Source organism: Mesoplodon densirostris, chromosome 11 (genome assembly GCF_025265405.1).
Source record: "Mesoplodon densirostris isolate mMesDen1 chromosome 11, mMesDen1 primary haplotype, whole genome shotgun sequence".
Taxonomy (NCBI): Eukaryota; Metazoa; Chordata; class Mammalia; order Artiodactyla; family Ziphiidae; genus Mesoplodon; species Mesoplodon densirostris.
The window spans coordinates 24,483,456-24,507,031 of NC_082671.1; the positions used below are offsets into that span (position 1 = coordinate 24,483,456).

Genomic DNA, 23,576 nt, shown 5'->3' on the forward strand with positions numbered 1-23,576 from the left:
AGTGGGTTTTTGGTTCTTCAGGGTCTACATTGATCTTGTCTGAGGTCTGGCACAGCACACCCCTTTCAGGGGCCTTTTACCCAGATTGTTGGAGTTGTCAAAAGACTAAGTATCAAGCAGGAAATAGGTGGTCTTCAAGGAGTATCAGACTTTAAGCATAAAGTTTTCACCCAAGAGAAGACGGTGATACCAAAACACCCATTTATGTTGACCTTCTTTGTGAGACTGTGTCTAAGTGACTTTACAGGGACAGGAAATACCAACTAATTCTACTGAAGTGTTACAGGACCCAGAAAGTAATTTGTTTTTTTGTCTTTAAAAAAAAAATTGAAATACATTTGACATACAATATTACATTAGTTTCAGGTATATTACAAAATGGTTTGACATTTGCATATGTTATGAAGTGATCACCATCATAAGCCTAATAAACATTGATCCCTGTACAAAGTTATTATAATAATATTGACCATATTCCTTATTCTGTATATATTATGCTGTATAATACTGACCATATTCCCCATGACTTGTTTGTTATATAACTGGAGGTTTGTACCTCTTAATCCCCTTCACCTATTTCACCCACCTCCACATCACCCTCCCTTCTGGCAACCACCTATTTGTTCTCTGTATCTATGAGTCTGTTTTCATTTTATTCTGTTTGTCTGTTGTTTAGGTTGGACATATGAGTGAGATCATGCGGTATTTGTCTTTCTCTGTCTGACTTAGTTCACTTAGCAGAAAGTGATTTCTGTTTCCTCCCTCTGTGGCATTCCTGAATCCTCAGGAGGTAGAACTGAGAAAAACTCAGTGTGTTCTCTGCACTCTTGACCTGACAGAAGGCAGCTGATTCTTGTTTGTTGCAGTAGTGGCATTCTGTAAAGTCACCAAAATGCTGAATTAGTGCCTACGGAACCATTGCTCCTAGGGGATTCACAGGCTTAGGTTCCTGTGAGCTTCTGTCACAGCATCTTCACAACTGACCAATACATAACCTTGCTTCCATTTAAAGGGACCTTATTTAATGGTGCTGATACATTAACATTGAATTCCCGATGAACAGCACGATAACTCATGCTTGAACTAAGCTTACCTAACACATGCATTTTCTCCACAAGGCACCTCACAGCCTTCTTGCATTCAGAAACACTAAACAGCACTTCAGCCTCATGCTTGGGGACCGTTTTAAACACTGAAATCACCAACCAGAAGCACAGAAATATGAAAAACATGGCACAGGATAGCCCATGAAAAGGACACTTATTTATAGTAGGAGAGCTAAGCTGAAGCGAGAAGGCAGAGCATTGCCTTGTTTGACCTCAGCTGGGACCATGCACACGGGCACTCAAATTTTTTGCCACTCTGTACACGGCCGTGAACAACTGCAAAAGTGCCACTGATACTGATGTTGGGGTTACAAATAAATTTTAGTGAGTGGGCAATTTCACAGACATCTACTGTATAATATAAGCAAAGTAATCCCAGACATTGTAGCAGGAACCCTCCTCAGCCCAGCTATACAGTTCATGTAGAAAGCCAATCATTTAAGGTAAAAATGAGTTACAAGTTACTATTGTGACCAATATCCAGAACACATTTTTAGACAGCTTCATATAAGATGAAGGCCAATTAATTCCTTTTGTTGAATAAATGACAGTTAACACTTCTGCCCTCACTTTGAACATCTGTAGAATAGGAACAACATCTTGTGTATCCCCATGTCCTTGGTATGAAGGGTAATAATGGCCAACACATAGTGGGACCTCAGCAAGTGAATGAATAATAAATAAAGAAATGACAGAATGAGCCAGGAGAAATCTGCTCCCTGGTGCCTGGGCACTTGAGGGCACAATATGAATCTGATGTATCTTTTCACCTTAGATAATTTCCACTGTGTTCATTAAATGAACTCAAGTAAATGCTTACTCACTGTCAGAGAGAGTAATGTCAGAGCCGGTGTAGCATGGAGGGTATTGCAGCTGGGCCTGAGGATGGAACAGGAGGACCACCAAACGTTTTGAGAAAACTACTTAAGGGCTGGAACTGCACTGGACTCTTTCTTCCATCTCACCATGGAGCCTGGCAGGATTTTTTTCTCTAACATTCTTTTTTTTTTTTTTTTTTTGCGGTACGCGGGCCTCTCACTGCTGTGGCCTCTCCCGTTGCGGAGCACAGACTCCAGACGCGCAGGCTCAGTGGCCATGGCTCCGGGCCCAGCCGCTCCGCAGCATGTGGGATCTTCCCGGACCGGGGCACGAACCCATATCCCCCGTATCAGCAGGCGGACTCTCAACCACTGCGCCACCAGGGAAGCCCCCTCTAACATTCTTGATACCAACTTCTCTCCACTTCAGCCCCACTCCCACACTGCTGTTATTAGAAACTTCCCTCTAGAACATAGATTTGTTCATCTCAACCTCTTGCTTCAAAAACTCCATTCTCCCCATAAGAAATAATTCAAAGCTCCGTAGTGACCTGGCTCCATCCCTGCACCTCAGACTTCAATTTCTTAACCATCGCGCTGAAGTACACCCTGTGCTCAAGCTAAACCGGACTAATCACTGGATCCCAAGCGTGCCTTTTAGGACTTGTGGCCATTGCATAGCCTGTCCCCTCTGGTAGTGTTGTCTGCTCCTTCGCCCAGCTCTTCCTTTCAGCTCTAGCTCAAATCACAGCCCCTGTGCTACGTCTGGCAAGGTGCCTGTCTCTCCCCAGGTGTGAGCTCTGCAGAGGAAGGGTCTGTGATACTCACCTTTGTGCACAGCCTCTAGCATGTTAATGTCAGTAAACGTATTTGAATGAGTGAATGCATCTAAACATTACCTAAAGGAAATAAGAAGGCTTAAAACGTCTTTTTAAACAAAAAAGAGAGGATAGACTATCAGTTTCTACTAAGGCAAGTAGAAAGCTGTGGCTGCCCTTTTGTTAAGTAGCTTTGTCTGTTGTACAAAACTGAGCTTTTCCACTCAGGAAACACCTACACCGTGCCACACTCCCTGGCCCCCAATATAAACATCCGGGGACTCGACTTAATTGAAGTAGAAGCTAGTGAAATTTTATGTGAGAGGAAATGACATTCAATTTCAGATATTATCTGTTTCAATTATTTCCTGCAGATTAACGATTCATTTCACCAAGTATTTATCGTGGAGCTACTATGTACAAGAAACTGGGCCAGGGGCTTTGGAGCGTGAAAAGATAAGCAGAACACAGGGGCTTTTGTCTAGTGGGAGAGAAAGTTGTGGAAGCGCATTTCTGTAAAACAGGATAAAATGTACACTTAGCTGCAGTTAGAGCCATGGTTAGGACAAAGGAAGGAGAAACTTATTTCCAACCTGCTCAGTTCCATAGAAGAGCTTGGATCTAACCTGAGCCTTGAAGGGTGCAGTTGGGAGTAGGTAGGTGGCAAGGCAGATGGAAGGAGTAGTAGCATGGTTAGGGCAGTTCCAAGGGGAGGGAACAGTATAAGCAAAGGCACTGAGGCAGGAAAGTACAGGGAGCAGCAGCAGGGGACAAGTACTGCAGGGAGCATGGGGGCGAGGGTGGAGGATTGTTAAATAAGACTGGGAAGGCACATCATAATCTGATGGAGGGAAATGTAATGGCAGTTTGCTTGGAATTAATTCTGTGGTCATTAGGAGCCATGCAAATTTTCAAAGCAAAGGAGGTATATGACAGGAAGGGCAGTGGCTAAAAATTACAAGCTTTTACTAGGTGTCAGACACTTTTACTAAATCCTCACCATAGCAATTTGAAGTTAGTACTATTATGGGGTCAGCCAAAAGGTTCATCCGGATTTTTCCGTAAGATGGCTCTAGTAGCATTTAGTTGTCTTTAACTTCATTAGAAACAATTTTGTTAGATTCTATGTGACAGCTGTCATATCAGCGTGCATTAAAAAAAAGACATCAAGGGCTTCCCTGGTGGCGCAGTGGTTGAGAGTCCGCCTGCCGATGCAGGGGACACGGGTTCGTGCCCCGATCCGGGAAGATCCCACATGCCGCGGAGCGGCTGGGCCCGTGAGCCATGGCCGCTGAGCCTGCGCGTCCGGAGCCTGTGCTCCGCAACGGGAGAGGCCACAACAGTGAGAGGCCCGCGTACCACAAAAACAAACAAAAAAAATAAAATAAAAATTAAAAAGACATCAAAATGGATGATTTTTTTTTTTTTTTTTTTTGCGGTACATGGGCCTCTCACTGTTGTGGCCTCTCCCGTTGAGGAGCACAGGCTCCGGACGCGCAGGCTCAGCGGCCATGGCTCATGGGCCCAGCTGCTCCATGGCATGTGGGATCTTCCCGGACTGGGACACGAACCCATGTACCCTGCATCGGCAGGCGGACTCTCAACCACTGTGCCACCAGGGAAGCCCAAAATTGGTGAATTTTTGTGTAGCCATTTTAATATTGAAGATGGAGGAAAAACGCAACATTTTTGGCATATTATGCTTTATTATTTCAAAAAAGGTAAAAACGCAACTGAAACGCAAAAAAATAAAATTTGTGCAGTGTGTGTAGGTTCTGTGACTGATCGAACGGGTCAGAAGTGGTTTGTGAAGTCTTCTGCTGGACATTTCTCGCTGGACAATGCTCCATGGTTGGGTAGACCAGTTGAAGTTGCTAGCGATCAAATGGAGACATTAATGGAGAACAATCAGCGTTGCACCGCGTGGGAGATAGCTGACATAGTGAAAATATCCAAATCAAGTGGTGAAAATCATTTGCACAAGCTTGGTTATGTTCGTCTCTTTGATGTGTGGGTTCCACATAAGTTAAGTGAAAAAAACCTTCTTGACCATATTTCTGCATGCGATTCTCTAAACGTAACAGAAACGTTCCATTTTTATTTTTATTTCATTTTACTTTTATTTACTTATTTTTTATATTTGGCTGCATCGGGTCTTAGTTGTGGCATGGGGGATCTTTCGCTGTGGCGTGTGGGCTTCTCTTTAGTTGTGGCGTGTGGGCTTCTCTTTAGTTGTGGCGTGCGGGCTTTTCTCTAGTTGTGGCATGCAGGTTTTTCTCTCTCTGGTTGTGGCATGCGGGCTCCAGTGTGCATGGGCTTGTAGGTTTTGGCACACAGGCTCTCTAGTTGAGGTGCCCAGACTCAGTAGTTGTGGTGCATGGGCCTAGTTGCTCTGCGGCATGTGGGATCTTAGTTCCCCAACCAGGGATCGAACCCGCATCCCGTACATTGGAAGGTTGATTCTTTACCACTGGACCACCAGGGAAGTCCCTCCATTTTTAAAAGAAATTGTGACGGGTGATGAAAAATGGATACTGTACAATAATGTGTAACGGAAGAGATCGTGGGGCAAGCGAAATGAACCACCACCAGCCAACACCAAAGGCCGGTCTTCATCCAAAGAAGATGATATTGTGTATATGGTGGGATTGGAAGGGAATCCTCTATTATGAGCTCCTTCTGGAAAACCGAACGATTAATTCCAACAAGTACCGCTCCCAATTAGACCAACTGCAAGCAGCACTTGATGAAAAGCATCCGGAATTAGTCAACAGAAAACGTATAATCTTCCATCAGGTTGACGCAAGACCGCATGTTTCTTTGATGACCAGGCAAAAACTGTTACAGCTTGGCTGGGAAGTTCTGATTCATCTGCCGTATTCACCAAACATTGCACCTTTGGATTTCCATTTATTTTAGGTCTGTACAAAATTCTCTTAATGGAAAAAATTTCAATTCTCTCGAAGACTGTAAAAAGCACCTGGAACAATTCTTTGCTCAAAAAGATAAAAAGTTTTGGGAAGATGGGATTATGGAGTTACCTGAAAAATGGCAGAAGGTAGTGGAACAAAAGGGTGAATACGTTATTCACTAAAGTTCTTGGTGGGACTTCCCTGGTGGCGCAGTGGTTAAGAATCCGCCTGCCAATGCAGGGGACATGGGTTCAATCCCTAGTCTGGGAAGATCCCACATGCTACGGAGCAACTAAGCCTGTGAGCCACAACTACCGAGCCTGCGCTCCAGAGCCCGCAAGCCACAACTACTGAGCCCACATGCCTAGAACCCGTGCTCTGCAGCAAGAGAAGCTACTGCAATGAGAAGCCTGCGCACCACGACAAAGAGTAGCCCCTGCTCACCGCAACTAGAGAAAGCCCTAGCGCAGCAACAAAGACCCAATGCAGCCAAAACTAACTAACTAACTAACTAAATAAATAAAATTTTAAAAAAAGTTTTAAAAACCCTCTATTCTACAATAAATAAATAAATAAATAAATAAAGTTCTTGGTGAAAATGAAAAATGTGTCTTTTATTTTTACTTAAAAACCGAAGGCACTTTTTGGCCAACCCAAGAGCATCACATTTTAAAGATCAAATGGAAAGCCCAGAGAGCTTAAGCAACTTCCCCAGGATCCACTGCAAATAAGCAGTGGACCTGGGATTTGAAGCCAGGAAGTTTTATTTAAGAACTTGGGTTTTGAATCTGGGATTAAAGCATAGGATTCAGAGAGTCTGTGAACTTTCTGAATTGTTTGCAAAGTGTTTAGTATATATGAATGTGTGCATTTGTTTAAGAGAAAATCTGTAGCTTTAATCATATAAAAGGCATGCTCCATAAAAGGTTAAAAAGGACTATGGTAGCACCCTCTTCTCTCAAAAGTCCCTCAGGATGTTCAATGCATTATATGGTGACTTTAGGCTTATGCTACTTCTTAGGCTGGAAGAAGCAGAACAATCTAGCACCACTCAAAATAAAAGGAAATGTCAAAACAATTTGTAGGAATTGTTAGTATTGTAAGTGGCAAACTGTTCTTGATTTGTGAGAAGCATAGAAAATGTCCAAGAAGTTCTTTTGAAAGTAAATGTGAGACATCCAGGCCTTGAAAACTGTGGATAGTTTGAGGGCAGAGACCCTGGCTCTGCATTGGGCAAAATTACTCTTACAAAAGCTAAATAAACTCCTGAAATTTGAAATGTTTTTTTAAAAGTGCTTAGATGCTAATCTTCTTTCAACTGCACTAATTTGTCTTTTTACAGTTAGAGGGACTTAGGGGATGAATATTTATTAACCCATGAGACTGAAAATTCCTTAAATCCAGTGGTAAATCCAAAGGCAGGTGCCAGGATGAATGAATCCAGATTAAAGAATTGCTCAGTTTATACCACTTGAGAAATCAGATTAATACCTAAGTTTTGTTTAGAGTAAAAATTTTAATGCTTTAAATATGTACATCTTTAAGACGTTACTATCACACAAGAATAGCAAATACAATATTTTAGTAGCAGAGATCTGGATTCCCTACTTACTGGAGTTTTTCTTAACCTTTTCCCCATCTTTGTTTTCTCATTTTCTCTCCATTTTGTGTTTTTTTTCTTGGACTGTTTCGAAGGGCTTAATATACAGTCCCCATTCAGACTTGTCCAACTGTTAAAAAATACCTTTTATGGTAGTTTTGTAGATTTGAAAGATTCAGTAAGGATGGTAAATAGCAATTGGTTGTCATGTCTCTTTAGTCTTTTTTTTTTTTTTGCGGTACGCGGGCCTCTCACTATTGCGGCCTCTCGTGTTGCGGAGCACAGGCTCCGGACGCGAAGGCTAAGCGGCCACGGCTCACGGGCCCAGCCGCTCTGCAGCATGTGAGATCTTCCTGGACCAGGGCATGAACCCGCGTCCCCTGAATCGGCAGGCAGACTCTCAACCACTGCGCCACCAGAGAAGCCCTAGTCTCTCTCTTTTTTTTTTTTTTTTTTGCGGTACACGGGCCTCTCACTATTGCGGCCTCTCCTGTTGCGGAGCACAGGCTCCGGACGCGAAGGCTAAGCGGCCACGGCTCACGGGCCTAGCCGCTCCCATGTGGGATCCTCCCGGACCGGGGCACGAACCCATGTCCCCTGCATCAGCAGGCGGACTCTCAATCACTGCGCCACCAGGGAAGCCCCCTAATCGCTTTTTTGAACTATCTTGTCTCCCTGCTTTTTTTGTTTTCTCTTATTTTTCATTTCATGACATTAACATGTTTGGAAAGTGAGATAGTTGTCTAGAAGTATGTCTTTCAATCTGGGTTCATCCATTGGTTTCCTAGTGATTAAATTTAGATTAAACATTGCTAGCAAAAATACACTGCTTCTCTTTAGAAGGTACAGGGTGGTGGTTAGGCTAAATTTAATCATTGGATTAAGTTGGTGTTCACTGGACCTCTCCATTGTAAAGGTACCTAATCCCTTAATCACTAATAAGTCATCTGTGGGGTAATTCTTGGGGACCATGTGCATATCTTGTTCCTCGACAGTCAGTTATTCACCCAATGGTTTTCGCATTCATCTTTGATCCTTATGTGAATCAGTTACTATGTTGGTGGTTGCAATATGGTACTAACTGAATTTTTGAAAGTCACTTTACTGGAGAAACATTCTCCTTCTCATTCCCATCCCTATTTGGGAAAAATCTAGGCCCCAAAGACAGATGGCAGAGGAGTTGATGAAAGGGAAACTTGTAAGCAACTCTCCAAAAATATATTAATATTTTAAATGTCTGAAGTTTTTTCTTTGTGAGTGGGTGTATAGTAAAGTTCTAGGAGAGAGAGAGAGTGTGTGTCTTTTAGTTTCGGGGATTTGCCCTTAAAATAATAAATCCTTAAGATTTATTAAGGATTTATGATGCAGATGAGGAAAAACAAAGTAATTTGCCATTCTGATTTCCTTCTAGACTGAGAGAATTCAATAATCATGAGACGAATTTTCATTCAACCCAGCCACAATCTGAAAAGATATTGATGTTTGCCCTCCGATTTGAAAACGCTCAATGGTTCTTTATAAAGCATGTTAGATTGAAATCAAATGGGCATCAAAGCCATGAAATTCCTATAAAAGTTGGGATAGTAAACAGAAATTGTGTAGTGGGGGGGGGTGTTTCTTGATCTAGGCTTATAATTCTTTTAAGATTTATCCTAAGGCTTTTATACCTGCCTTGCTCATGACTGACTCACTCAGTGACTCAGTGTTATCTGATGAGGATCTTATTTCACTTTTGAAAGCAGAGTGTTGTTCTCTTTGTTGCGGTAGTAAGGGGTAGCAGGAAAAGCTTGACTCTGGGCAGTGCAGTTGAGAACTCCCCCCATCCATCTTGAGATTAGAGAGTACCCGGCATGCAGTATCAGTTCTCCTGCTTGCAATTCATAATGAAAAGACCTATTTTTGAAGCATGTAACTATCCCTCCTGCCTAAACAAAACTATTCTTAAATATAGGGGTAATTATCAGCACTCTCTATGAATTCATTTATAATTTGCTTTATTTTTCTTTTCATTGTTTTATAAGAGGATCTTGGACACTATTTTTGTGACCAGGTAGACCTTGGACTCCTGCATCCTTTTGAGCCATGAATTTTCACATTATGTTCTTTAAGTCTGGAAAAATGACTTGCCCATATTTTGCTGGTATAGTATGATCACACACTTTTTTCTCTCACTGAGAGCTTGCTGAGTGAAAAATTGGTGTGGCATGAGATGGTCTATAAAATTTACATTAACCTATCCCAATTCTGTGTTTGGAGACAGCTGAATACTCTTTGCATCTGTTTGATAATTTCTTACCCTGCATGCTGGCTTATATTATGGTGTTGTTATAGATTCCAGAATATGAATATTTAAGGCAAAACCTCGCTAATTCAAGCATCTGAACTTTATGGGTCTCAAGGTTGAGCAATTCACTTGAAGGAATTAGACTGGCATGTGCCCGGCAAGCGCAGTCATTCTCCTAGAATCTTGAGGTTTCTGCAAAGCCAGAGTCTCTCCATGGCCACGCCCAGTTTGCTGTCAGTCCACTTGGTGTGTAGTGGCCTCCACTAGCCCTTTGGACACGACACAGAGCAGAGAACCTGGTCCTAGGTTGGCATGTAGCTAAGAGCTTCATAGCATATTTGACACTGTAATAAATGAGGAGGTACTGAAATAGTTCCTATTTTCAAACACTTTGACTCACTTTCTAAGATGTAGCACAAAAACCCCAAGGAATATTTAGTATTCCAATTCTTTATAAAAAATATTTATTACAAAGGCTTGTAAAGTGCATTGCTTGAATCGTAGAGGTGGGTTCATACTTGTCAAACAGGTTTATACAACACTGAAAAATAAACACAAATATGTCAGAAATCTTACAAATGAACAGGGCTTCTTATTCAGTGTGGGCAATCTTAAAGTGAGTTTTTGAGTGAGTTTTTCTTAGAGGTTGACTTAATTACTAGAGAAAGAATTGAGCAAGCAACAAGACTGGTTACAAACGCCATGACGGTAGGAGATGTCATCTTTCTTTTAGGCGTATCATGGTGTCTGGTTAAAGCAACAGTAAGGCTCCATGTATATTTGTTGAATTAAATTTTCAAATTAGTTGCTCAATTCCTCTGGTCTTAGGTTTCTCAATCAAGGTCAAGCCACCTCACTTGACTTTTCACAGATTAACATTTTCTCTTCTTCCTGTCTCCCCCCTAACTCTCCTTTCCTGCTCTTAACCCCTGCTGGCCAGTGACTTTTGACTTAAGGAATAGCAACTCTAAGCTGTTGTATTTCATTTTTAAAGAAAACTGTGTAGGAAAAAAGAGAAATAGGACATATTCAAATCATTAAAAAAGATTATATAGAGACAGAGAGATCACTCTGTACCAGACACTGTGTTAAGATCTTGCAGTGAAAAGGAACCGAGACCTGGTGCTTGCCCTCAAGAGGTCGGAGTCTGTAGGTAAATAGCCATATCAAGAGAGCTGAAAAGTACAAGTCATGGTGTGAGGGTAGGGACTGGGGGACAGCTTAAGTAAAGTTGACCATGTCAACTGGAAGAATTAGTCTTGGCCTCATAGCAGCCCTAGAGCAGGGTCTTTAAGGATGAGTGCCCCAGGCAATGTGGACTTGAGAAGGCATTGGGGGAATTCTCCAGGGAACGGAGAAGGTAATTCCTATGTTTGTGTATTGGCTCTTATGAGAAGCAAGACAGTTGTTCTGCTGGGGAATTTGGAGAGTATAGATTAACAGACGAGCTGGGAGAAGAAAAGGGCAGGCCTGTGAATGCTAGTAGATGTGGTGGATATGCCATGGCTTGGGAAGGAGGGGCAAAGGTTATATCTGGAAGGAGGTGAATGAAAGTCATGGAACGGGTAGGGTAATGGGACTCAAAGTCTTGGTGAAGTCAAAGAGCAGCTGAAGGTGGCGGAGGGCATACACGTGAGCTAGTTGAATGGGAAATATTCTCAGAGAGGTGGATAAAGTGAGGAGTCTGGCTGTGCAGAGATTCAGGGTGTGACCATGAGCATATACTGCTAAGAAGGCCCTGCTCTTTGATTCCTTCCTTCCCATGGTGCTGCCTTTCCTGGGACAATATCCTCCCCAGTGTCTCTCATGTGTAACCAGCCAGGATCGCACACCTTAACTCCATGCCAGTTTCTAAAGTCCTCTACCTTTGTGACTCAAGCAACCTCATATATGAAACCTTGTAAAATCAACCTCCCTATGTTGAATTGATTATTGTTTAGTAGTCAGTATGGACCGTGTACAAACTATTGTATTACCCGCCATAATCCTTTATAGTCATATGTTTACATGGCTTTATATCTTAAATAATAAGCCAGCTGGAGCTCAAGGATTGAATTTGTTTTTGCTTTGTTTTTTGTAAGGTAGAAAATTATCTTGTGCTCCTATGTGCTAAGCTTTGTGGAAGGAAGGAAAAAAGAGAGGAAGGAAGAGATAAAGAAATTAAAATTCTGGAAAGGAAGGAATTTGAAACCAAAGAATCATATGAACTCTGAAGTTCCTATAGGGTGGTAGCAAAAGCTGAAGGAGAGCTCTTGAGTAAACCTGAGGGTGAATAAGGAGGATGGTGGTGGTACCTGGGAGGTGAGGTGATAACAATAATAGGGGCTAAAAGTGTGATTACAGCCTTCCTCAAAGAAGTTGACATTTATTGGAAAGTTTAGTGACCATTGTAAAGGAGTTTCAGAGGGCACAGTGGGGAATGGACTGGGAGGGAACTTGGTTGAGTCAAGGTCTGCTGAAACCCATAACTTTTTGTAAATATTGCTTCTGTGTGGGAAATATTTCAATGAGAATTGACTCTTCAGCTCTCACTCTTGGATGTTCCTTGGATCAGGGCTTCTGGGAATATCCTCAGGAGAATGAATAATAGCAATAACATTAGTAATGATATATTCAAGTGCTTGCATTATCTCATTAATTCTCACAACAACCTTATGAAGTCTGTATTATTACCTTCCCCATCTTATGAATAAGGAAAGTTAGGCATTCCCAATCCTCGCACTCCTCCTAAGTGGGCTACTTATTGTAGCCAAGGCAAGGTGTACTAGAACCAGTCAGGTCTTCTGGGAACATCAGATCCGCCGCCTTGGACGCCTGAAACAGCCAATTGAACTTAGCTTCCTCAGGGACTTGGTATCCTTTGCCACTTGCTTGAGTCCTGCAGGTTCAACCAAAGCCATCCTGCCATGTTGGGAATTTGATGGGTTGACTGCTGCCTTCTGAAAGTGGGGATTTGGATGAATGATAAAATAGGTTAAAATATATAAAGTGAAGTAGGGTGAAATACAGAAAGAAGTGGGGAGAGGAGGGAAAGGATGCCTTCAAATTAGGAAGGATGATAATACTGAAACTTCCCAGAGAATATATTTCCGACTTTGGGCCAACATATAAACTTTCAGCCTGAGCCAACATCTTGAGCTGGGTGCAGAAGACATGGATAACAAGAATATGTATTTTGTTTATTGGGAAAAAAATAGCTCATGGGGATTGTAGAATAGGGGCTATCAAAAAGTTTAAAAATCTGGCGATATGGGGTGTCCTAATTCGAGGGATTCTTGAAGTTGGATTCTGTTGCTTCTGTGAGAGAGTCGTTTCTTTTGTGCTAGCTGATGGGGGCTCTCAGTGGCCTTCTCGGGGTGCTCTCTCCCCCAAAATGAAGAGAGGACTTGGTGCCTTAGCCAGCGGTAGATCCACCCGAAGTTCAGACAGGAGAGGGCTTGTGTGCTGGAGTGAGTGTCCTCCTTCTCTTGCGGACCTGATGAGATTGAGGAGGTCTCTGCAATACTTGTCCTTTGGCTGCCAGTGACCTGGCTTATTACCTGCCAAGAAAATGAGTTTTAGATATTGTGTAACCTAGACAACAGTGGGGTCAATATTTATCCATTTATGGAGCTCAAGTCCTTTAACCAAAAATAACCCAACTGTACATGCACAATTTCAGTACTCATTAATACTTACACACACACACACACGCACACACACACATGCACACCTATTTTGGTCATAATTGTTGGCTTTTTTTTTACTTTCCTACCCTCTTCTCTGCCTTGGTGCTCCTCAGTATTTTCCCTTCAACTCCACTCTGACCCTTTTATAGCAGGTAGTAATTCTCTGTGCATTCCCGCCTGGCCCCTCCGCCAGGCCTGTCCCCTGCTTACCTGTGAGGCACCTCTGTGCTCACTTCAGCAAGCTCATGTTTCTGAAGCCTTGGAGGAATCTGTGGAAACTGATGACATCTTCATTTTCTGATGGGTTGAACTTGGCCAAGTGTTGACAGCTCTCATGTTCTTGATGACTAACCTGAGCCATACCTGGAGGGGAGCTGCTAGACAGCTGAGAGTCTTCCTCCTGAATAGATTCATGGAACACACAGTCCTCATCGTCATCATCTTTCTGGTTCTCTAGAAATTTCTCAAGCTTTTGCACAAGACCATCCAGTTTGCTGAGAGTCAGTTGTGTCTTCTCTTTGGGATACTTGTCTGTCCACTGGTTGTCTCCACTTAGGTCCCAATTAGCCATCGAGTCTGAATTCTTAGAGGCCACGTCAACATCCCAGGCCAGGGTGATGCTTAGTTTGCAAAACTGCTCTGGGTCGTCCTGTATTTGGTCTCGTCTCCCCAGGAGTCTGTCTCCCTATGTTTTCAGTCCGCCATGTCCCTTGGATAGGAGGGACAAAGTGGATTGAAGGACCTTCAGAAGATGTGTCTTCACAGGAGATGATGTTCTCATAGGAAAAGTTGTCCTCACAGGGGAAATAGCCCACAGAGAGAATCAGGTTTGATTCGGAGCTGCTGGAGAATGAGTGTGCCGTGGAGTTCAAAGGCGCAAATCTCAGGTCTCCCTCATTCCAGCGATCTTCAAAAGAAAGAAAAAATAAGTGGGATTGGGGAAAAGAAGAAGGTAATAACGGTACTTACACAATAACGTTATGCATTCCTTTTTCTATTTGGAGCTATCGCATTCTGATAGAAGTTCATCCTGTTTTGCAATCTGCAGTGAAGAATGAAAGAGGCAGCCTTCTCCCTTTCAAAACCTGTTCTATACGACCCTGTCTGCTAAGCATCTTCACCAGATGCCTCACATCATCTGTTACTACAGTTGAAAGAACTTGTATCATAAAAGAAAAAAATCATCATGGTATAAAATTTGAAAAATATAAAAAGTATAAAGATCAAAATAAATATGCCTGTGATTCCCCCCGTCCAGAGATAATGATAATCATCATGAAAGCATTTTGCTGGACTCCCTTATAATCTCTTCTTTTTCTTTATATTTATACATATGTATGTATGTGTGTATATATATATATATATATATATATATATATATATATATATACGTACAGTCACATCGCATATATATGTAGGTATGAAAGTCACATTGGTTGAAACTGAAATTATTATATTTTATGGCACAACCTACAATAAACATATATATGGCTATTCTGTCACTTTTTACCACTTTCTTACTAATGACCATTAGTAGTTATTGTTCTTAATAGATAAATCTGCAGTAAACTCCCTTGTTTATATTCTTAAATGTGGGTTTAATGGATCAAAGATCACAAATGTATTAAAGGCTCCTTAATAGTTGTTACCAAATTGCTTCCCAGAAAGGTTATAGCCATTTAGATGCCCATCCTCCCACCATCTGATGGCACTTTTTTTTTTTTTTGTGGTACGCGGGCCTCTCACTGCTGTGGCCTCTCCCGTCGCGGAGCACAGGCTCCAGACGTGCAGGCTCAGTGGCCATGGCTCACGGGCCCAGCTGCTCCGCGGCACGTGGGATCCTCCCGGACCGAGGCACGAACCCGTGTCCCCTGCATCAGCAGGCGGACTCTCAACCACTGTGCCACCAGGGAAGCCCTGATGGCACTTTTTAGTGCAGCTTTTTCTGTGATGCCCCAGTAAGTAACTGGGGCAGAAGGTAAGAATACTTACACGCGTGCACGCACGTGTTGTAGTCTCTGTAATGCTCTGCTCTGGTGGCTGCCCACGTGAAAGTGGTGCTGCCAACTCCTGAGCCATAAACCGGGGAGGTGAAAAATCCTTCAGATCCTGAGTCTCAGTGGCTAAAAGTCCAACTGCCAGAAGTCTGTGTTCTGGCACTGTTGGTTACCACGGCAACACAAGGACCCAAATTATAGTCAAAAATGTGGGAAGAGAGAAAAAACGGATAGAAAGCTACAGTAGCCAGTGCCTTGCTCCCAAAATATCCTGTATCCATATCATCCCTGCTGATGAGGATCCCTCTCGAGGGCAGGAGGACAAATGCCATGGCGGTTACTTCCCTGTTGTCATGTGGGTGTCCAGGATAGTTCCTGTCTAGAGGGAATTTAGAGCCTATTTGGGGAAATGGACATAAACAGCCTCTTATAGGACAGAATGGTAAGTGCAGCAGCAGAACTTAAAAATAACGTCATGGGAGAATGGAAGAAGGCGCCTTGTGCAGCCGGGCAGAGATGGGGGAGGGAGGGTCTGAAAAGTCTCCAAGAGCGGATTCCCTCTGATCTCAGTATTTAGGGGGGTGTGGAAGTTAGTGAGGTGGAAGTTGGGGAGGGGTTGGGGGAGAGGACCTTTCAGGCAGAGGGGACACGTGAGCAAGGATCCCCCAGGTGAGAAACAACCAGGAGTGTGGGGAGATGAAACAGGAGGAGGTAAACGGGGTCAGTGAGATGGTGGAAGGTCTTCCACCCCTGTTAGGGAACTTGGTTTTTATCCTGTAAGCCTATACGTGGATGGAAGTTTCATTTGTCAGGCATTCTTCCAGGTAATTCAAAGTATATTGGATACTCGACATGATTAAAACAAGCAAACAAAACAGAACTTCCAGTGCACTTGGCAGCATGAATGTTTTCAGTTGGCTTTCATGAGAACGGAGTCAGTAGGTTTACACTGGGTTGAGGAATGGGTGGGAGGAGGCGAGGTGGGCACAGGGAACCTAGACCATACTTCAGCAGTGTCTGGATGAGAAAGTGAGAGGGGGGAGGCAGAGGCAAGGTTAGTTTCCGCACCCACCCCCCAAACACAAAAACGGTGCATGGTCAGTACAGGGGGAGAGTATCAAAACCTAAACGGTGCGCTGATGCTTTTGGAGAGAGTAAGGGTGGGATCCATGGCATGGACAGGGGGCTCGGTAGTAATAAAAGGAGTGTGTTATTTCCTGGTATTAGAAGGAAAACAGTGAAGATGGTTGTGGACAAGTTTGGAGGAATGCATCGTTGAGGACCTCTGTTTTGTACTTCGAGTGTCCCAGCTAGGCTTCTGCCTTATTCCTGAGATTGTCTGCACTGTTTGTTTTGTTTTTTTTTTTTTTTTTCTATGCGCGGGCCTCTCACTGTTGTGGCCTCTCCCGTTGTGGAGCACAGGCTCCGGACGCGCAGGCTCAGCGGCCATGGCTCACGGGCCCAGCCGCTCCGCGGCATGTGGGATCTTCCCGGACCGGGGCAGGAACCCGTGTCCCCTGCATCGGTAGGCGGACTCTCAACCACTGCGCCACCAGGGAAGCCCTGTCTGCACTGTTTTAAATTAGTTCTCTTACCTGGATCTCTGTCCTCGTTGTCCTTGTTTCCTTGTTCCCAATGTTGTCTCCTTTGACGGCCTCTTCCGTAACATGAGCTGCCTTGGTTTTTCTACAATTAGAGCTTTGCTTTTCCTTGCTGTCTTCCTCTAGGCGCCTCTGCTGCTCACCAAGTCCTGCCACGTCCCAGTCTACCCTTCCCTTCCCAATGGCATCATGGAATTATGTGGGATTGGTCAGGTCTCAGTGGGTACTTTGTAGGTGGGGAAGTAAATCGTTCACTGTCTGTTTCCAAATGTACAAATTCTGAGGACAAATGTGGGTCGTGTAGGATTGAAGGCTGTCAGTTGCAGAGACTAAACAAAAAATAACCTTTTCTAAGAGCAGAATCATCTTGGCAAGTGTAGTTACAGCAACTGCCAGCCTGGTGTAAACGGTGGGGCTATGGGGTACTGTTTTTTGGTCAATTCAGTGATTCTCAGGAAGGGAGTAGGGCTTCCACTCAGAGTTTCCAAGGAATGAAGTGTGTGTGTATTTGGAAAAACCATGTTCTTTTTTTAAAAAAATTTTTTTCATTGGAGTGTAGTTGATTTACAATGTTGGAAAAGCATGTTCTTAAATTAACATTGCTTAGATATGCTTTTGGTCAGTTTTTTGAAAATTTCAAGTTTCAAACAGTATAAAAAGAAACCATACGGTTTTTATATTTATCCAAAAAGAAGCATGGATTTCAACACAAACACAAACACACACATCCAAAAAAGGAAAAAGCCAAGAAACACTGGTCCGACTTAAAAGAACCTCAACTCATTGGAATCTGTCAGTTGCATAAAGATCTTTTTCAAATATTTTTCTGTCTTTGTTTCTATTTAACAAGATTACATTTAAAGTTTTCTACGACTCTCAGCTTTTTTGCTGTTGTACCAGTTAAATTTCTAGGTTCTGTTAAATAGGATTGTTTTAGGTGAGTCTGTTTCAGGAGTTATGATGTCCTGATATAAGAAATAGGCAGAGTTGGAGTTGGGGAGACACCATCTTTACCCAACAGAGGCCACCTGGCAAGTGGCCACAGACTGCCACAAATCCCACGAGTGATTGGGGTTCTAGATTAATCCCAGCGGGTGCAGGTCAGGAGCAACATGCTATGCTCCCTAGCATTTATTGGCCACTTACTACATGCCAGGTCCTATTTTAAGCACTTTACATGTGCTTATTGTTTAATCTTCACAGCAACCCAATCAGTTACGAATCGTTCGTTGCTCTGTTTTACAGACAAAGAAACCAAGGCATGAGCAGTTATATACCCCGCCCACTTCCCCCCTGAAAGATTCTTGGGAGAGTTGACTTAGGCCAAAATCAAACTTGTATTCTGGTTCCTTTAAAGAAACCCCTTTGAGTGGAACAGTGTGTTCTAAGTAAGTGGGCCGTAGAACTGGCCCAAAACAATGGCGTCCACATCTGGGGCAGGCTAAAATGAGATTTAAAGTAAATATTCAGCTTCCTCTTTGGCATCATGAGATCTGGATCCCTGTGCTCTGGCTTTTCATGAAAACTCTGTGACCTCCTCACAGAGCAGTGGGAGCCTAGAACAGGATTCATGAGTAGCTTTCTTCCCATGCAGCTGTAGTGAAGGTCAGAGGGAAGCTGTATACCATACCGTTACCCATGGAAATGGGACTAAACATAAATATTTAAGTAGAAAAGAACTATTTCTCAGCCCAAACTTCTAAAGTTTAGAGTGATCCTGAAGGTAAAGGAGCTTCACACAGGGGAAGCCTCAGAGAAAACTTCAAATTTTATTTATTTATACCATACTGTCATTTCTCTGTATATTCGCTCTGTGTGTGTGTGTGTGTGTGTGTGTGTGTGTGTGTGTGTGTGTATGTGTGTATGTACATACAATGAAATATATGTATTTCATTTAAAATACAACTCAGGTAATGGAAGTCCCTGAAACTCACCTTTTCTCCTGCCCCAGAAAAAGGATAATCACTGTTAATTGTTTGATATATATTACATAATTTGTTCAGATATTTTTTTCCTAAAGCAATATTGAAATAGCAACAACACACGCCATCTTTAGGATGCCATGCTGAGGAGCGCATTCAATTCTAAAAGATAACTTAGCTTTTACATCTAATAACAGATCAGGGGATTTGAGGTCCTCATTAACAATACCCCTTGTGTTAATTTCTTTCCTAGGGCCTTATCTTGACTTGGTGGGCTAGCTTTTCTTGGATCACAGGTATATTATCTAAATAGTATAGCTGGGGCTTCCCTGGTGGCGCAGTGGTTGAGAGTCCGCCTGCCAATGCAGGGGACGCGGGTTCGTGCCCCGGTCTGGGAGGGTCCCACGTGCCGCGGAGCGGCTGGGCCCGTGAGCCATGGCCGCTGGGCCTGCGCGTCCGGAGCCTGTGCTCCACAACGGGAGAGGCCACAACAGTGAGAGGCCCGTGTACCGCAAAAAAATAAATAAATAAATAAATAAATAGTATAGCTGGCTCATCATTACCTCTTCTCTTGAAGCAAAATCATCTATAATAAAGCTCTTGAGGTTTCAAAAAAGATAGTGTGTTGTGAATTTACAGCGTTTTAGAACTGAAGCCAGTAGTAATGGAAGTTTTGAAAATTGGAACACTTCCTCAAATCCATTTGACTTGATGGGATTTGGAGCCTAAATAAATACAGTGGGAAGTTTCTAACTTAGAAGTTAAGCTACTGTTATGGTTAATTTTGTGTGTTGACTAGGCCACAGGGTACCCAGATATTTGGTTCAACATTATTCTGGATGTCTGTGAGGATGCTTCTAGATGAAATTCACACTTGAATTGGTGGACTGGCTAAGGCAGATTGCCTTCCCTGGTGTGGGAGGGCCTCCTCCAATCCTTTGAAACCTGAATAGAACAAAAAGCTGAGTAAGGGAGAATTTGCTCTATCTTGCCTGACTGTCTTTGAGCTGGGACGTTGGTTTTCTCCTGCCTTTGGACTCAGACTGGAATTTACATCATCAGTTCTCCTGGTTCTCAGGCCATTGGACTTGGACTGGAACTACATTATTGGCTCTCCTGGGTCACCAGCTTGCAGAGGGCAGATCTTGGGACTTTTCAGCCTCTGTAATTGCATGAGCCAGTTCCTTACAATAAGCCTCTTATCTCATTCATTTTTGTATATGTGTGTGTATATGTATATACACACATTCATATGTGTTCTATTGGTTCTGTTTCTCTGGTGAACCCAGACTAATATAGCTACTTATTTTTCATTTTTTGAAATTATGAAATATTTTAACAATATAAAAAGATGTCATGAACCCTGTCATATAATACACTGAGGACACAACGTCATTTTTATGGTGATCTTGCCCAAAATGTATAATCACAGCCTAATCATGAGACAGTAACTGTCACAAACTGCAGAAGACTAAAGAGAAATAACAACTAAATGCACTGTGGGATTCTAGATAGGATTATAAGAATAGGAAAAGGACATTAGTGGAAAACCTAGGGAGACTTCACTATGTTCTTTATTTTAGTTAATGGTATTGTACCAAAGTTAATTTTCTGGTCTGATTGTTGTAGTATGGTTGCATAAGATATTAACATTAGGGGGAGTGGGGTGAAAATATATGGATAATGTGTTTGTGACTTCTCTGTAAGTCTAAAATTAGGTCAAAATAAAAAAATTTTAAAAGAATACATAAAAGTATAGTAAATGATGTAACACACACCTATATACTTATAACTCAGTTTGGTCAAGTCTTAAATTTTGCCATATTTGATCCATTATTTTTTTGAAAAGAAATAAAACATTTTAGATAAAACTTAAGTCCCTTTATATCCCTTCCCTGATCCCCTTTTTTCCCTACTTCTCCCATGATTACGATCCTGAATTTGATGTTTATTTATCTTGTGCTGCTATAATATGATTTTACATATTAATATATTGTTTTACCTTTGGAGACAAAAACCAATATAAATATAAATTTACTTAATACCACTGAACTGCACACTTAAAAATTGTTAAGATGGTAAATTTTGTGTTATGTGAATTTTGCCAAAGTGAAAGAAATTTTGGGGAAAAAAACAGGGTAAATGGACTACAGGTGATGCTCTTTAGAAAAGAGGAAGTCCCCGTGGTTTATTTTGCTTTGTAACAATTATTGTGACAAAGACATCCTTTTTCCAAACCAAATTCTTAGCTAAAATATTTGCAGTGTTTATCTTGGGGATTGGGGAGAGGACAGGTATAATGTCCTATGCTCTATTTATATGTTCATTCCCAAACAGACAAAGCCTTATCAAAGCTCATGTACTTAATTAAAGGAGGATGGTGGTGAAAATAGTGTTTTGGTGTGAGCAAAGTTAAATGGTGCTTTCACATGTTCGGTCATTTAATTTTCATGACAGTCCTCTGAGTTGTGTGTTTTCACCCCAGTCTTAACTTGTGCAGTTCATATTACCCAGATCTGCCTCCAGAGTCCAGAGGCCCTCTGGAGCTATGTTGCTGCTGCTGGGAACCAGCCTCAGCTGATTTATTTCTACATCACTGGTGAATATGGTTAGTCAACAAGGAACAGTAGATGAGAACTATAGGTTTCCTTTCCCCCAACTTCATCACCCAGTATTGCCATGAAAGAAACTCACAGGTTGAATTCTGCCACACACACACAGCATGTAATGGCAAACAAGCATAAAAACATTATAGTGTTGTTTTGTAAGCTCCAGGATTGTGCTGCCCAGCAGGGTAGCCAGTGGCCACATGCAACAATCAAAATTAAATTTTGAAAAATGGTTCTTCAGTCATTCTAACCACATTTCAAGTGCTAAGTGACTACCTGTATCTAGTGGCTACCTTATTGCACAGGGCAGACAAAACATTTCCATCACTGTAAAAGTTCTATTGGACAGAGCTGCTCTGGAAGGTCCTGTGGTCTGTCCTCTTGCGCATTTGGGTAGCACTCTGAAAGAAAAGTTTTGTTAGAGGCAGATGGAACAATCCTCTACCTAATCTATCAGGATTTAGCTAACTTTCATGTCAGAATCAGGTGACAAAATTTCCTCCAAAGTGTCTAGAAATAGGACTAGTGGGAATCTTTAGCTGAGGGTACCATTTTGAAAGGTTTAGACAACTGGGTTGGATAGAGTCTTATATTCAGTTTATGCAAGAGAGGGAATATTTGTACAATACTTAGAGCCCACTGTGAACCTCATTTCATCAATGAAAAATCATGTGTGGCAGCCATTATGCTGTGAGAAACATAGTTGACTGGATTTTCTGTTTATATGAGCTTCCGATTAGTCATTCAAATGCTGACTGCCCCAGAGTACAGGTTAAAAATAATGATCACCGGGCTTCCCTGGTGGCGCAGTGGTTGAGAGTCCGCCTGCCGATGCAGGGGACACGGGTTCATGCCCCGGTCCGGGAGGATCCCACATACCGCGGAGCGGCTGGGCCCGTGAGCCTTGGCCGCTGAGCCTGCGCATCCGGAGCCTGTGCTCCGCAACGGGAGAGGCCACAACAGTGAGAGGCCCACGTACCGCAAAAAAAAAAAAATAATAATAATAATAATAATTATCACCTTTGCTAACTTGTTCATGTTGAAGTAATTTGAAAAATCGCAGACAGTATAATAGCCTGTGTATAGATTGTCTCATTCAGTCTTTACAACATCCCTTTGCAGTAGGCATTGCAGGTATTAACCTCATTTGGGGCTTGATTGAATTCCCCAAGGTCCTGTGGCCAGGCTATTACATGATGGAATCAGTTTCTTTTTTCATTGAGTGAGAACTCAGTGCAAATCATTTGTACAATTGCCAGACATAAGCATATAACTTTTCTTGTTTTATTTCTTAATGTCAAGGCTCATACCTACTTCAGGCCAAGACTGATAGTGCCTCCTCGTGCAACACACGAGGCAAATACAGAGAACCTATAATCCTTTCCTATCTCTCTGTTAAAATATGTCCTGTATTTTTCAGTTTTTTTAATAAACAACTGCATGCTTTCCATTTGAGTGGTCTATCAAGTTCCAGGCCACTTCTAGCAGCAGCAAAGCCATTTTCAACCTAACTTTGCTTCATCCATAAAATAACGATAATAATGTCTTCCTTGCAGAGTTTTTGTAATGATTAGAGATTATATATGTGGGATGCATGGCAGATGGTTTATTTTCATTGCATCACTGAAGAATCTGCAACATCCTCCTCATTCACTGGCATTGCCCCTCTGGGAAAAATGTTTTTATTTTATTTTAAAATTTAAAAAATAGACCCGTTGCCAACTCTGATCGTGTATTAAAATCATGTGTGCATTTAATAACTATACTTGTATTTGTATGGTTATCTGAATGTCTCCCCTCACTGGTTGGAGCCTCCAGAAGAGCAAGCCTGGTCCCTGTCATTCTAGGCAGTGTCTGCATCCTCCAGCAGGGTGCCAGATCCGCGCACCTGTCTGGGATTCTGGTGGTCATAGGGAACCATCCTTTCCCAGTGTGTAACTTACAAGGGAGCCACACTGGAAACTTTTCCACTTCTAGTGTATTTTCCAGTTGGGGTGGAAATACCCAGAAGGGATCTTTTGGGGCTAAGCATTGGTGAAATGACTGTCATCCCATCTGGATGTTCAGATGACATAGATGCAAATTGTTGAGGCCAACAATTGTTCTCCCTTTGATACCATTCTAAATTGGGTAGATGGTTTCCTTGGTGGAAGAAATTTTCCGCAAGAAATTTCTGGGAAAGGATGGGGAGGATGTAGACTCCACAGGTGCTTTTAGTTACCTCATTAGCATTTTACTACC

At 42.4% G+C, this 23,576-nt stretch overlaps 2 protein-coding genes across 11 annotated transcripts in view; one reads left to right on the forward strand and one right to left on the reverse strand.

The window, feature by feature from the left end:
• The window catches only part of PPFIBP1 (PPFIA binding protein 1), a 184,433-nt gene that overhangs the window by 64,913 nt on the left and 95,944 nt on the right, over nucleotides 1–23,576 (forward strand). The gene's annotated exons all lie outside the window — the stretch shown is intronic.
• Nucleotides 12,772–15,535, reverse strand: C11H12orf71 (chromosome 11 C12orf71 homolog). Its single transcript, XM_060114157.1, is given in 6 exon segments — nucleotides 12,772–13,077; nucleotides 13,440–13,489; nucleotides 13,492–13,885; nucleotides 13,887–14,113; nucleotides 15,213–15,365; nucleotides 15,463–15,535. Coding segments are annotated over 6 exon segments (1,203 nt in total).